The 15,611-nt window shown below is 35.8% G+C and overlaps 2 protein-coding genes across 7 annotated transcripts in view; one reads left to right on the top strand and one right to left on the bottom strand.

The window, feature by feature from the left end:
• FAM227B (family with sequence similarity 227 member B) overlaps nucleotides 1–15,611 on the bottom strand; it is a 183,285-nt gene that overhangs the window by 64,261 nt on the left and 103,413 nt on the right. The gene's annotated exons all lie outside the window — the stretch shown is intronic.
• The window catches only part of FGF7 (fibroblast growth factor 7), a 51,758-nt gene continuing 46,567 nt past the window's right edge, over nucleotides 10,421–15,611 (top strand). Inside the window, exons 1-2 of one of the 3 annotated variants that reach the window (XM_032856547.1) lie at nucleotides 10,421–10,701; nucleotides 11,477–11,853. In XM_032856547.1, the coding sequence (XP_032712438.1) occupies nucleotides 11,568–11,853 (286 nt within the window). In that variant the 5' untranslated portion in view covers nucleotides 10,421–10,701; nucleotides 11,477–11,567. The remainder of the gene's footprint in view (nucleotides 10,702–11,476; nucleotides 11,854–15,611) is intronic. The other 2 variants (XM_032856548.1, XM_032856549.1) reach the window with 2 other exon arrangements.

Here is a 15,611-nt window from a genome sequence, read left to right as displayed (position 1 = left end):
TATGATATTTTGAATGTCAGAAACATTCATAATTAGAAGAATGAGGGAGGATGGCCCTTAACATTTTCATCAAAATACTGCCATGAGAAAAGCTTCCCTTTTGCACCAGAGTTTCTTAAAAAGTGTTTCTGTTTCTACTTCCACATTTTGTGGTAATTGATTTGTAAGATCTTACTGGTAAGCATTTCAAGGGAGTAAGAGGTCCTGATCCCTTTGATCCAGACCGAGTTTTGGTTTATACCATTCCTCTTAGCTAGACTTTCCAGCTGCCTGATTTTCCCATCCATTGATCTCCCAGGCCTCGTTAGCTATGCAAAATGGCACCACTATTTATCCTATTGCAAATATCAGACATCTGGAATTGAATCTTTTTTTTTTTTTTTAAAGATTTTATATATTTATCTGAGAGAGACACACACACAGCGAGAGAGGTAATACAGGCAGGGGAAGTGGGAGGAGAAGCAGGCGAAGGAGAAGCAGGCTTCCCACGGAGCAAGGAGCCCAATGCGGGTCTTGATTCCAGAAGCCTGGGATCATGACCTGAGCCAAAGGCAGACGCTTAACGACTAAGCCACCCAGGCACCCCGGAATTGAATCTTCACTCCTCATTGTCTCTCAGATAGAAGCTATCATCAAGCTTTTTCTCCAACATTTATATGCCCACTTCTTTCACTCTCTCCATCCAGGATCCTAGTCTAGGTCATCATCACCTCCAACCTGGATTACAGTCATAGCCTCCAAACTGGTCTCCTTATTTCAGCTTTTGCCATTTCCACACCATTCTTTGTGGTTTTAGAATGATCACATGACTCACTGATCATAACCCATTATTTCTAGGATCAAATCCAAAATTCCTGCTGTTGGTATCAAGACCCTACATACATTGGTTTCATATCATCTAACTTTCCCCTTGTTTGCTATGCTCCAGTTACACTGTCATCTTTTGATTTCTAGAACATACCAAACTCATTATCACCTCAGAACTTTTGCTTTCCTTGTTACCTTAGCCTGGAATGGGCTGCCACTTCTTTCTTCTTCTTTCTTTCTTTTTTTTTTTTTTTTTCAAGATTTTATTTATTTATTCAAGACAGAGAGCAAGAGTGCACGAGAAGGGGGAGCAGCAAAGGGAGCAGGGAGCCCCACGTGGGGCTCAATTCCAGGACTCTGGGATCATAACCTGAGCCAAAGGTACCCGCTTAACTGACTGAGCTACCCAGGCACCCCTGGGCTGCCACTTCTGATTTCTTCTTATTCTTCAGATCTGAGCTTAAATGACCTTGTCAGAAAGGCCTTCTTTGCCCAGATTCCAACAACCCCTTTCTTCCCTTTTCTCTTGTGTTATTTGCTACCATAGTAACCTATGGTTAGGATGTTGGGCACAGAAGATTTTATATGAGAAAAAGAAGACTAGAGTTTTATTCATGAAAAATGGAGGTGTTACTGAAGACTTTTGAGCAGAAAAATAACATGATTATAACTGTGCTTCAGAAAGATTAACCTGATAGCAACACATAAAATGGATTGGGGGTCAGGAAGAAGAGATTCAAGGAGGTGAGTTAGGAATAGAGTTGACATGAGAAAAAATTACTTGCCTTAGGATATGAACGTGATAATTGATAGGAAGCAACAGGTGTGGAAAAAGTTGTGGTGATAAAATTGATGACTTTTGGAATTGATTAGATGAAGAAGGAGGACTAAGTATGACTAAGTTAATATTAAATACCATCGAGAGGAAAATTTGAGTAATATTTAAAGATAGGAAGAATATTTAGCTTGAAAAGAAGCCTAAGGAGAAGCATTAACCCCCTTTCTCTTATGTGTGAGTTATATTTTTAGCCACCAGGTTTATAAGAGACTGTAATTTAATAGATATTTGGCTTTTCATGGATTATCTTCATACTAAAAATACTGAACTCTGTAACAGTCTTCTCTTTCTTTTCTATTATAATTATCTTTATTCTGCCTCCTCCTACTTTTGAAAAGTTCATTTGCTGTTGGGGTGCTTGGGTGGCAAATTCAGTTGTGTGGCTGACTTTTGGGTTTAGCTCAGGTTGTGATCTCACAGTCACGGTATTGAGCGCTCAACCAAAGCCTGCTTGAGTATCTCTCTCCTTCTCCCTTTGCCTCTCCCCCTGCACCCCCCACACACGTGTGCTCTCTCTCCCCCTCTCTATCAAATAAATAAGTAAATCTTTAAAAAAAGTTTATTTGTTCCTAAAAATTCCTGGTTTTAAAGTTAATAATTTAAAAAATAAAGCCAATTCTGTTATTAACACATTGGCATTTATGAAAGATTTAAAAAAAATTTTTTGCACTCCCTTATTTTATTCCCTCGCTATGTAGACAATGAATATGGAATCAAAGAATGACAACTTTAAGCAAAGAATGTAATAACCCTAATTGTACAGGGTCTTTGTTGTTTTTCATGATGTTCTCCTGGGGTGAAGCAAAATTCTTTCCCTACCCATTATAATGCTTTTCAACTGTTAGAGTGGCTCTATGCTGTCAAAACTAGGCACTAACGTATAGCACTGAATCAAGAAGACGGATTCTTTGTAAAGTTAAGCATTAATTTAAGTGGAGTCAAGCCAATTAAGAGTGAACTGCATAATATAATTTCATTATATAGAAATTTCCAAATTGAAAAAAAAATAACTAAAAACTCTAGAGATCTTATCCTAGGTCTAAAGTTGCATAGTAATTCAGAAGAGTAATAATGTATTTTGAAGAACTTTAATTTTAGATGAGCATTTCAGAGAACTTTTTATAAATATTAAATTAAACAAACTTTTATAGACAGAGACACAAAAAGTCAAGTTACATTTGTAAACTGAGATATTTATACAGTTGAGTCATAGGTATACCACAATTTTGAACATATGACTCAGACTTTGTACCTTATATACAATTAGTTTTAAAATGTTAAGGCATTATGTCAAGAATAACCACAAAGTTTACATAACTGAGGATTTATAGGGACCCCAGGCTTGCTCAGTTACACTTGAGATTGTACTCCTGAGTTTAAACTACTGTCTTTGACCACCAGGTCCATCAGGTTTGAAGGATACATACCTATACCCCAACTTCCTACTACACTTAGAATAAACCCAAACTCTTATTACCATGACCTTCTAAAGGTTCTTTAGCATCTGGCCTCTGCCTACTTCTTCAGTTTCATTTATTTCTTACTATTCTTCTCCCCATTGCTCATGTACTTCATGTACACTGGCCTTCTTTCAGTTCTTGGAAGTTCCAGGAAGCTTAAAATTTACCTCCTCAAGAAATGAGTTGGGGGAAATTGGAGGGGGAGACGAACCATGGGAGACTGTGGACTCAGAAACAAACTGAGGGTTTTGGAGGGGAGGTGGGTGGGGGGTCGGGTGAGCCTGGTGGTAGGTATTAAGGAAAGCACTGTATTGCACAGAGCAGTAGGTATGGTGCATAAACAATGAATTTTGGAACACTGAAAAAATAAAATGAAATTAAAAAAAATATATTTAAAAATTTTACCTCCTCAGACAGGCCTTTTCTACTTAAAGTAGGTCCCTCTACCCATTTACCCCTATCTCCTTGAATATCTTCTTTGTATCCTAATATCCACCCCCAACTTACACCACAGATTTATGTGTTTATGTTTGTTCCTTCACTGGAATGCATACTCTGTAAGGTCAGAGTATTCTTCTGGAATATTCCTTCCAGAGTATTCACTACTCTATCTCCAAAACTCTAGGACAACATCTGGTACCAAATAGCTACTTGATAAATATTTTTTAGTAAGTAGATCAAGGAAGTAAGTAATATTGATTGTATGGCATGATCCAAAGCTGGGGTAAATTTATGGGATGGAAAAAAAAAATTTGGAAAGGGACTGACAAGGGAAAAGATGAAGATAAATCCACGGTGTGGCAATAGCAGTGGGAATATAGTAGAAGTAGATCTTGGATTATAATCTCAAATATGCAAGAAATAACATAAATTTATGTTTATAAATCAACCTTGTTTCAACTTTGAGAATGTTACCTCCCAAGTTGGTAAGAAAATTTCACCTCCATTGTTTCTGGGTTTCCTTCTTCTACCTCAAGATGGGATAGGATTCAGGGACAAGGCAAGGCCCTCTATTTTTTGTTTTTGTTTTTGTTTTTGTTTTTTAAGATTTTATTTATTTATCCACAGACAGAGATCACAAGCAGGCAGAGAGGGGGCAGAGAGAGAGGGGGAAGCAGGACCCCGCCGAGCAGAGAGCTCAACGTGGGGCGATCCCAGGACCCCAAGACCATGACCAGAGCCGAAGGCAGAAGCTCAACTGACTGAGCCACCCAGGCGCCCCAGCCCTCTGGTTTTTGAGTCATTGGTCTACTCTTGTTCCTTCTGCGTGTTCTTTGACTGTGCTCACATAGTTCCTTCAGATATGGACTTCCTGCTGTTTTCAGATTTCTTTTTGAAACATGGGAAATCTTTTTGAGGGGTGCTTGTGGCCCCCATTTGTTTAGATACATGAGACAGTCCTTACTCTCTGGACCTTGGCTGCTTCTGCTGTGTGCTACAGTGTTTCCAGAAATATAGGAGCTGGGCTCCACAAATAGACTGACTTCTTTATGGTCTTTTCATGGTACTTAGTACAACTCTGTGAAGTGATCCAGGCTTAACTCAAGTCAGGAAGTGTATGTGACTTTTTTCTCACCCATCTTACCTTTCTTTCTTTTCTTTTTTTTTTTTAAAAGGTTTTATTTATTTATTTGATAGAGATTACAAGTAGGCAGAGAGACAGGCTGAGAGAAGGGGGGAAGCAGTCTCCTTGCTGAGCAGAGAGCCTAATGTGGGGCTCGATCCCAGGACCCTGAGATCATGACCTGAGCCGAAGGCAGAGGCTTAACCCACTGAGCCACCCAGGGGCCCCCCATCTTACCTTTCTAACTATAAAGTTTGGCTATCTTTTTGAGAATATGAAGAACAGAAAAAACAAGATAAAATAACGTAATTTAATATTATGTAAACTTATTCTGCTAATAGGAATTAAATAAGTTTGGGCCACAATAGAGGCAGGGAGTATGATTCTGATCATGTCACCCTTTGGCTTGATATATTTTAATGGCTTCCTATTGCCTTTAGGGTGAAGATCTGACTCCTTAACACAGCCCAACAGGACCCTTCTCACCTCTTCATGAACTGCAGTCCTTCTCATTTCCTCTAGTAAAACCAAACTGGTGTTTCATTGTTAAAACAAACATGTTCTCTTTCAATACAGGGTCTTTGTATATTTACAGGTACCTCTTCACCTGCTTAGCTCCTTCTCACCCTTTAAATTGCAGCTCTACTGTCATTACTGCAGGGAAAGTTTCCCTACTGCCACCTGTTGTGCACTCTGTGCTGGTGGCTTTCTCTCATAAAATGAGAAATGCAAGGGGTAACTATAATGAATGCCATTTTTACCTGTCAGAGTAGCAAAACCCGAAAAGTTTGATAATATACTATACTGAAAACAAAGTTACACTTCTAGACTGCTAGTGGGATTATAAAACTAGCACAACTTCTGTAGAGGATAAACTGGCAATATCTAGCTAAATAATAAATACATATACAATTTGACCTGGACAAGTTCTAGAAATTGATCCTACAAATATATTTGCAGAGTAAAAAAATGACACGTTTACAATTCTATTTGTTGGAGCATTTTTTTTTTTTTGGTAACAGAAAAAGATTGGAAAAAAAATAAAGGTCCATCAATAGAGGGCTAGGCAAATACATTGTGATATATTCCCATTCAATGGAGTACTAGGCAGTTGTAAAACAAATTGAGGAAATTTCCTAAATACTAATGGGGACTTTCTATTTTTATTAGTAAAAATGCAACAATCAGCACATGATGTATGGTATGCTACCTTTTGTACAAAAAGAAGAAAAATTATATATATATATGTGTGTGTATATCCACACATATGTATTCAATTTGCCTATATATACATAGAAAACTCTGGAAAGTTACACAAGAAACTAATAACAATGATTACCTATATTTTTGGTAAAGAATGGGAGCTAAAAGGATGGGGAACAGGATAGGATGTAAAAATGTACAGTAATGAAAATATTTAATGATGTTCCCTTCTACTGATTATATTACACATACTTATGAATGTGGCATAGGTTTAAAATTAATTATTGAAATGCAAAATTTATTAAACAAAAGCTATTTTCTATCATTTACCTCTTTATTAAATAGGAATATAATGGAGGTTGCTTAAGCAAAACTAGATGGTGGTTAATCATTACCTTAAAGACCACTTACGTTTTCATGATGTTTTCACTGTATTCTTTTTACATATTCTATTCCCAAATCAACCAAGGCAAGAATTAGGCACTGTTTCTTTTTGAAGAATACCAGATGCTAATCTTTACTTTCTAAGGGTGTTTTTCTAAAAAGCCAGTGTTTAGGAATAGATGCAAGAATCCTTTGTTTTACAGATTTTAACCTTTGTTTTACAAATTCAAAGCTCAAGAGCTGGAGGTGTTTCCAATGAAAACTGAAGTTAACACAATCCAGAAACAGTAAGAGAGACACTTCTTCAAAGCATTTCTGTGCTTAGCTTATCACTATATATACATTAAAAATAGAACTATAAATGCTTATCAATGTAATTACCACCAAGAACTTTAAAAAAAACAGAGTGATGGAATGGAATAGAGAACGCAGAAATGGACCTTCAACTCTATGGTCAACTACTCTTTGACAAAGCAGGAAAGAATATTCAGTGTAAAAAAGATAGTCTCTTCAACAACTGGTGTTGGCAAAATTGGGACAGCCACATGCAGAAGAATGAAACTGGACCACTTTATTACACCATACTCAAAGATAAACTCAAAATGGATGAAAGAGCTAAATGTGAAACAGGAATCCATCAAAATCCTAGAGGAGAACACAGGCAGCAACCTCTTCAACCTTGGCCACAGCAACTTCTTGCTAGACCTATCTCCAAAGGCAAGGGAAATAAAAAGCAAAAATGAACTAGTGGACTTCATCAAGATCAACAGCTTTTGCACAGCAAAGGAAAGAGTCAACAAAACCAAAAGACCACCTAGAGAATGGGAGAAGATATTTGTAAACCTCTTATCAGATAAAGGGCTAGTATCCAAGATCTACAAAGAACTTATCAAACTCAGCACTCAAAAAAACAAGTAATCCAGTCAAGAAATGGGCAGAAGACATGAACAGACATTTCTGCAAAGAAGTCATACTAATGGCCAGTAGACACATGAAAAAGTGCTCAGCATCACTCAGCATTAGGGAAATACAAATCAAAACCACAACGAGATACCACCTCATACCAGTCAGCATGGTTAAAATCAACAAGTCAGGAAACAACAAATGTCGGTGAGCATGTGAATGGGGATCCTTCTTACACTGCTGGTGAGAATGCAAGCTGGTACATCCATTTTGGAAAACAGTATAGAGTTTCCTCAAAAAGTTAAAAATAGAGCTACCCTATGACCCAGCAATTGCACTAGTAAGTATTTACTCAAAGGATACAAACATGGTGATCCAAAGGGGCAATTGCACCCTAATGTTTATAGCAGCAATGTCCACAAATAGCAAACTATGGAAAGAGCCCAGATGCCCATTGACAGATGAGTGGATAAAGAAGATGTGGTATCTATATATAATTAAATATTACTCAGCCATCAAAAATGAAATGTTACCATATGCAATGATGTGGATGGATCTAAAGGCTAAGAAAAATAAGCCAATCACAGAAAGACAATTATCATCTGATGTCACTCATCTATAGAATTTAATAAGAAAAACAGAGGATCATAGGGGAAGGGAGGGAAAAATAAAATGAGATCAGAGAGGGAGTCAAACCATAAGAGACTGTTACCTATAGGAAGGAAGTTGAGGGTTGCTGGAGGGGAGTGGTGGGGGATGTAGTAACTGGGTGATGGGCATTAAGGAGGTCACATGATGTAATGGGTATTATATGCAACTGATGAATCACTGAACTCCACCTCTGAAACTAATAATACATTCATTATATTTTAATTAATTGACTTTAAATAACATAAATTTTTTTAAAAAAATGAAGAGTGTAGGGGCACCTAGGTTAAGCATCTGCCTTCAGCTCAGGTCATGATTCCAGGGTCCTGGGATTGAACCCTGCATAGGGCTCCCTGCTCTGTGAGAAGCCTGCTTCTCCCTCTCCCACTCCCCCTGCTTGTGTTCCCTCTCTTACTGTGTCTCTCTCTGTCAAATAAATAAATAAAATCTAAAACAACAACAACAACAACAACAACAACAACCCCAGAGTATTAACCCCTCTAGAGATACCTGAAGTTCCTCTTGGTTTTTGGAGAATACCTCTTAAAGTATACATATAATAAGGGCATAAGTGAGGTTTTCATTACAGCTGTGGTGTTATTGAAGCAGGTTATAGGCCTATCTTGAGTTAATTATTTTCCATTAGGAAAACTGATAATCAAAAGATTATTTATTTAGAATTTTTCTTTAGAAGATTTTATTTATTTGCAGGGAGACAGAGAGAAAGAGAGAGTGTGCCTGTGAGCATGAATAGGGGGAGGGGCAGAGGGAGAAGCAGGCTCCCTACTGAGCAAGGAGTGTGAAGTGGCACTTGGTCCCAGAACTCTGGGATCATGACCTGAGCCGGAGAGCTGCTTAACTGACTGAGCCACCCAGGCATTCCACTAATCAAAAGATTTAAATAGAGTTACCTCATTGAGATTAAGCCACTCATTAATATTATGGGGATTATATTTTCAAATCACAGAGTGCAAAGGCATCTAATGAACCTAAAATAAATAGATCACAATTTTGTGCTTTGTTTCCAATTTTACAGTTAACCCTATAGAACAAATTTTAAGGAGGGACTAGCAGTCTTTATCAACAAACTATCTATTTCTTTTATTTAAGTTTTGAACATTTAATTAGCAAATTTTGACTTTTAATCTATTGACTTCTTGGTTTAAAATGTATAGGCTCGGTGTGGAACAAATGGATTCTTTACCTGTGGACTGACTGTTAATAATTTTCACTTCTTTAGAAGCAATATCCAAGTTCTAGGAGTTCTGACATTGCTCCTTATTGTTGCATATGGGACTATGATTCAGAACACAGTAGCATCATTCTTTGCCTTCTCTTTGGCCTACATGATAGATTATTTTACGGTGACCTATTCAACGGATGCAATTAGAGAAGGGCCCATCCTCCTCTGCTCTAGTAAACTTATAAATTTCAATATCCGGTGCCTAAAGAGTAACTGGGTACATTTAGCCTTTTCCATGCTCTTGATTCTGTTCCCCAAAAGCACAGAAATCACACTATGAACTGGATTGGAAGGACTTAATTTCCTTTTTCTATTTGGTCTACATGCACCACCTGGTGGTAAAATAGTGCATTTCAAGTGTGTGTGTGTGTGTGTGTGTGTGTGTGTGTGTGTGTGTGTTTTGGGGGTATTAACATGGGAAAGAGAATTTCAATATACATTCCTAAACAATGCAATTATTTTGCAGCAAATAGTTAACAAAACACTAGAACACTATATGTATGTCAGAATAGGAAGTAAAGGAGAGAGTACCTCATGTTGGAAAGTACAATAGCTTTCTCTTATTTACATTAACTACAGATCTTATAACTCCATCCTTTGATAAACGTTTATTTATTGTGCTAATGTTCTTATAGAGACAAGAGTCAAACACTGATAAACAGTGTAAAACTATTTTCTTTATTTTTAATTTTTAAGGATTATAATTTTTAAAAGGATGCATCCTCTTTCTTATATTGGTAGTTAGTACAAGTCAAATTCACAGAGTTTTAAAACTACAAGGAACCATAGAATCATTTAGACTAATGCACTAATTTTACAAATATATTAGCTGAGACTCAGAAATGCCAAGTGACTTGCCCAAAGTCATACTGGTAAATAGTGGCTCAATTCAAATAAGAAACTAGGTCCTCTTATTTTCAGCCTAGGAATATAAAATCTAAAAATTATACTCATATACCATGGTAAAATACCTCTGTGTGAAAAGATATGCACTTAACTCGGCCACATAGTGCTTTAGAACACTAAGATGTGAGTTAATTGACACAGGCTAGTTTTGTTCTAAAATTCTGAGTGCAAAGAACAGTAGAAATACACGTATCGTAAAGCTATTGAAAAGGTTTTCTAATCAGCAAAAATCCCTTTTATATACATTCAAAGGAATATTTTTCAACTTATATATAATGCTTTTGTTGTGAAGATGGTGCAAAAAATTCCCTTTGCCCTTTTAACTGCTTCAGAATCAGAGATCTGTTTCTACAAAGTAGGTACCCACTGGTAGGTTTAGGCATAAACCATGTTCATAGCTCCCTCTCATGACCATCGAATGAATACTATATAAGCCTCCTTTATTCTCGCTGTTGTATTCAACTAACAGCTCACTGGTTAAGTTTTAATTGCTTCCAATGAGGTCAGCAAAGGTATTTATCGAAAAGCCCTGAATAAAAAGGCTCCACACACACACACACAAGCATACACGCGCTCACACAGAGAGAAAATCCTCTTGCCTGTTGATTTATGGAAACAATTATGATTCTGCTGGAGAATTTCTCAGCTGAGAAATAGTTTGTAGCTACAGTAGAGAGGCTCAAGTTGCACAAGGCAGACAACAGACATGGAATTCTTGTGTATCCAGCTGTTATCAACAGAACAAGTAAGTTACTGTTATTTGTCTTTAAAAATAATACTGAATGATTTTCTAGTAGTTTACCTCTTTCTCTGGTTTTAGTGCTGAGGGGAAAAGTAAAGTTACCAAACTTTTGAGCCACGTAATTATCTATAGTAATTATGCTGTAGAACTTATATAAAGATTAGGTTGACGTTTTCCAGACAATACTGGCATTTAACTTGAGAAATGTGGGTAGTTCAGGAGAATATAATTGATTAACCAGAAACATAAAAGCATACAATAAACGAATCTAGGGAAAGCATTTATACTTTGTTAATAGTGATTTTAGGACTTAATTTAAATCAGTAGCTCTAACTGCAGGATGTTTCTTACCAAATAGCAATCGGAATAAATGGTACAATCATATTCTGATTTGTCTCTAGTAATGCATAACTTTTATAAATCTACATAGAGAGAAATGAAGATGTTGGCATCTTCTGTGAAAGCTGTTTTAAATGTGCCTTCACAGTACAAACTGCACTGCATGTTATACTACTATTTACCTACTAAGATTTATACATATAATTTTTCATCCTCCCCTCCCCTCCTTTCCCTATTCTTAATTTCTTATTGCAAACAGAAGTCAAGTAGTAAACAGTGTCGCAGCAACTGAGCTTATTACAACCTGTTTTTATAAGGAAATACCAACAGAGAGTTATTTTAGGAGGAATCCTGTGTTGTTATCAGGAACTAAAACGATAAGGATAACAATTTGGAAAAAAAACAACTACTCTTTCTTAAATCAATCTACAATTCACAGATAGGAAGAGGTCAATGACCTAGGAGCAACAATCAACTCAAGATTTAATTTTCATTATGTTATTCATGAACACCCGGAGCACTACACTATAATGCGCAAATGGATACTGACATGGATCCTGCCAACTTTGCTCTACAGATCATGCTTTCACATTATCTGTCTAGTGGGCACTATATCTTTAGCTTGCAATGACATGACTCCAGAGCAAATGGCTACAAATGTGAACTGTTCCAGCCCTGAGCGACATACAAGAAGTTATGATTACATGGAAGGAGGGGATATAAGAGTGAGAAGACTCTTCTGTCGAACACAGTGGTATCTGAGGATTGATAAACGAGGCAAGGTCAAAGGAACCCAAGAGATGAAGAACAGTTACAGTAAGTAATGTCCTTAATTTATAGCACTGTGTAGGAACCTTAATCTGTGAAAGAATCATTTTTCAATTGACAGGCTTTCTTAGTTTCCTTTTTTTTTTTAAATTAACTATCATTTTTAAATTTCTCTCAATTGGGATCATTGAACTATGTTTCCAAAATCATCTTCTGCAACAGGTCAAATTTACTAATATTATAATTGTAACTGATAACCCAAACCAATTTGAAAATATAATCCCTATGTCCTAAACTCAAAATGCTTATAAACTAAGCAAAATGTAAATGATATTATTCACACTGAAATGTGACTCACTGTCTTCTATCAAAATTCATTAGGAACTCTTAAAGAGAGTTCTCATTAAATGCTCAGTAAATGAGTACTCAGTAAATGCTCACCAAAAGCTACTTACCAGTTTGAGGAAAAGAAATTTTATTTTAAAAAGTAATTTGATTTTCTTTGAAACAATATTTCTGTAGTGGGAAATAATCTGTGCTCAAAAATGAATTTAGCAACTTGTGCAATTGTGTACAGTTATAAAATAGAAGGGAATCTGTGGTATCCTCATCTGTTTGCACCACAATGAGTTTGTATTAGATTGTTTATTCACCTGAGCAAAAAAAAAAAAGAAAAAAAAATAGGTTCCTCCTAACATTTTCTTGAATCTTCTATGCCATAGTTCTATGTTATCTTAAGAGAATTGTAAATGTGAAGGAGGAAATAAAAGTGAGTTAGAAGAGATGTCCATGATTTTCTGTTAGTGTATTACATTTTTTCCAAAACCCAGTTTTTTTTCATGTTAAAATATCAGGGTTGGACTTATCATTTAGCAGTTATGATTAATAAACAGTTTTAATAGTTTTAAATTTAATGGGGTAAAATATTCAACATGTATAGTAAGAATTTAAAATCCCCGAATGAAAATAGATTTTGTTTATATTACTAGCATTTGAACAATGTTATTATTATTTCATCTTATAATATTATGTATGTTCAAGTCAACTGAAAAAGAATGCATGGGGTTGATGGTGTAAATATTTGCTTAAGTACTTATAGTACGTTTTGCTTGCAGTGAGTACTTGAAACTTCAATTGCTTGTTTAATGAATGCTTTTTAGGCTTCTTAATTAATGAACCAATAAGTGGGAATCTGGGGAATTATGTTTCCAATATGAAAACAAGAGGATCTTCTTTGTAACTATAATCGATATAGAATGCTAAGGCCATTTTAATGGATCATTAACAGCAATTCTTTAATCATTACAGTTATTAATAAAATTATCATGTTAGTCATAGAATATTGTTCTGATTATGCTTAGGTTTAGGTAAAGAAATAACCATTTGGAGGAAGGTTCTGTGAATAATCACTTTAATGTGAGCAACAGAATTTGGAATATAATCAATTTTTTAAAAATTGAGACTTATGGATAATGGAACCTGGTAGAGGAGACAGAGCCCAGGTGGAAGTTATGATGCATACATATAATCTGCCTGTGAATAATTCTGGAAAAATATTTAATTCTTTCCAAGTCTCAGTTTTTTCATCTCTAAGATATGGGATATGTGCAGATGATCTCCAATATACCTTCTAGTTCTTATGGTCTATTCTATTCTAAGCCATAGAATATATCACATAAATGTGAATAAATCTAAGTACTCATTATATAATTACCACATACTCTGAATGATATAGGTGAATATTATCTCAAGGATAAGATGAGCTGTCAGAACTAATTCGAAATCGTAGCAATATCGTTATCAAACCTAAACACTGTAGAATTCTTCTGTATACCAGCTAATTCCTTTTGAATGCTTTAGTCAAGTAATGGAAAGTGAAAAATTAGATATAAAATCCAGTGAAAATGAACAGTATGCATAATTATTTGGGATGAAAAATATCCACAATTATGACACATTCACATATGTGTTTTATTTTGTGTTAAAATTTCTTGAAACCATGAAACCCAGGTGTTTGTAAACATACACAAAATGCCAAACTTATTTTATAGTTTGAAACACAATTTAGTGTTAACCTTGAGTAACCATAAAGCCGATTGGGTATACCACTCCTCCTCTACTCTAATTCTACAGTAAAAATGAAAGAGAGAGAGAAAGAAATAAGTTCATTCTGTATCATTAATTAGAATGTCACAATACCAAGGTACTTAGAGTCAGGATATATATCATATAAATAGTCTTCACTTCTATAAGCTTTTCATAGGCTGCATATAGAAGTATACTTTCTTGATATGGTGAATTCTCCTGGAAAGAGAAACCTTTAATGGGATGCTTTAAGTAAACCCTAAAACTCTTGGCAGGTTGTATTGTTATCCTATTAAAGAAGGAGCCACTCAACCTTCAGCATACTTGAAAAGAAGCTGATTCACCGTTGTCTATTAGGAAATCCTAAGATACAAAAGGAAACACTTCATTGAAAAATAAATGGAGAATAACTTATTAGAAGAGAATTCTGGTAGTCGTTTCCTATTATTTCTGGGAAAGCCTTACTAATTTTAAGTGTGAATGCCCCATACATAAAATGTGCAAATTGACACATATAAAGTTGAAGCTACTATATCCAGGTACAAAGAAAGTGCTCAACAAAATTTGTTTAAGAAGCCAAAGAAGAACAAAAACTTGAAATTACAAATATGAAGACTATGTACATTCTTCAATCATTAACTGAATGAATGAACAAATGAACAAAAGATGTTTCCTTCCTATTTAAAATGAGAGTAAAGGTAATTGGATTGTCTACTAAAGTGAAATGCAGCAGAGTTCAGAAAGTGTGATAGATCTGAATCAAACTCTTGCATTTCATTTTCAGTATTCCGATGCCTTAAATATGTTCAGTGGTTTTTGAACACCCTTCTTTAGAGGTCTTTTAAGATGGTATAGATTTAAATATCTTAGATGGTAAAATTTTGCATGAAAAGCTAGATGTCAGCTTGTGTGAGACATAGTTGTTCTCTGCATTACCATGAGAAGGTCCCTACTCCATTCTCATGGCTTTGCTTTGAATGAAGGGGAAAGTTACCTGATGAAATGAATAGGTTTTGAAGGACTGCTTACTTTACTAGGAGAAGGATAAATTCTTCATAAAAAATGTGACTTCCAAGATATTGCTAAGCTAATGGGCTGGAGTGAGTAGAAGAGGTAATAAATCTGGGTATACAATTCTGTTTCCAGAAGATTGGGCTGGGACAGGTTGATGGAGGGCCTAGAGGAAGAGAAGCGTTGTGGCAGGGAGGTGGATATGATAGCTCATGTCTCGTATCTTTAGGGAACTAAAAAAATTACTTAAGCTATCCTGAGTTGTGAGGACCTAACTTTAGTCTTAATTATAGTGTTGTCTTGTGAAATATTTTAAATTTAGATTAGAATGAGTAAATTGCAGGAAAAAGCATGCCAAGGAACCCAACAAAAATAAGACTTGTACTAATAGACATTAAGTAAGACCCAGGTATGTAAACGTAGGAATTCATGAGAGGCCAGGAGATGCTAGACCACACTGCCGACACTGGAGAGAGAAGCTGTTACTGGAGAACTGGTCCTCAGATTGCTTACCCTTCTCACCCGGGAGGTAAGAAAGCCTGTTCTCTCTGGTGGTTCCACATTTAGCCTTCTAGTAGGTTTACAAGTGACAAAACTGGAACCTAACCTGAACTAATAATAAGGGTAATAAAAGCATTACATGCACTCCTAAAATGAAAGAAATATTCATATCCTGCAAAAGGAGAGCATTAATAACATCATAAAGGGAT

The sequence above is a fragment of the Lontra canadensis genome, unplaced genomic scaffold, assembly GCF_010015895.1.
Source record: "Lontra canadensis isolate GAN:19392208 unplaced genomic scaffold, GSC_riverotter_1.0 scaffold12, whole genome shotgun sequence".
Lineage (NCBI taxonomy): Eukaryota > Metazoa > Chordata > Mammalia > Carnivora > Mustelidae > Lontra > Lontra canadensis.
This window is presented reverse-complemented; position numbering and strand designations above follow the sequence as displayed.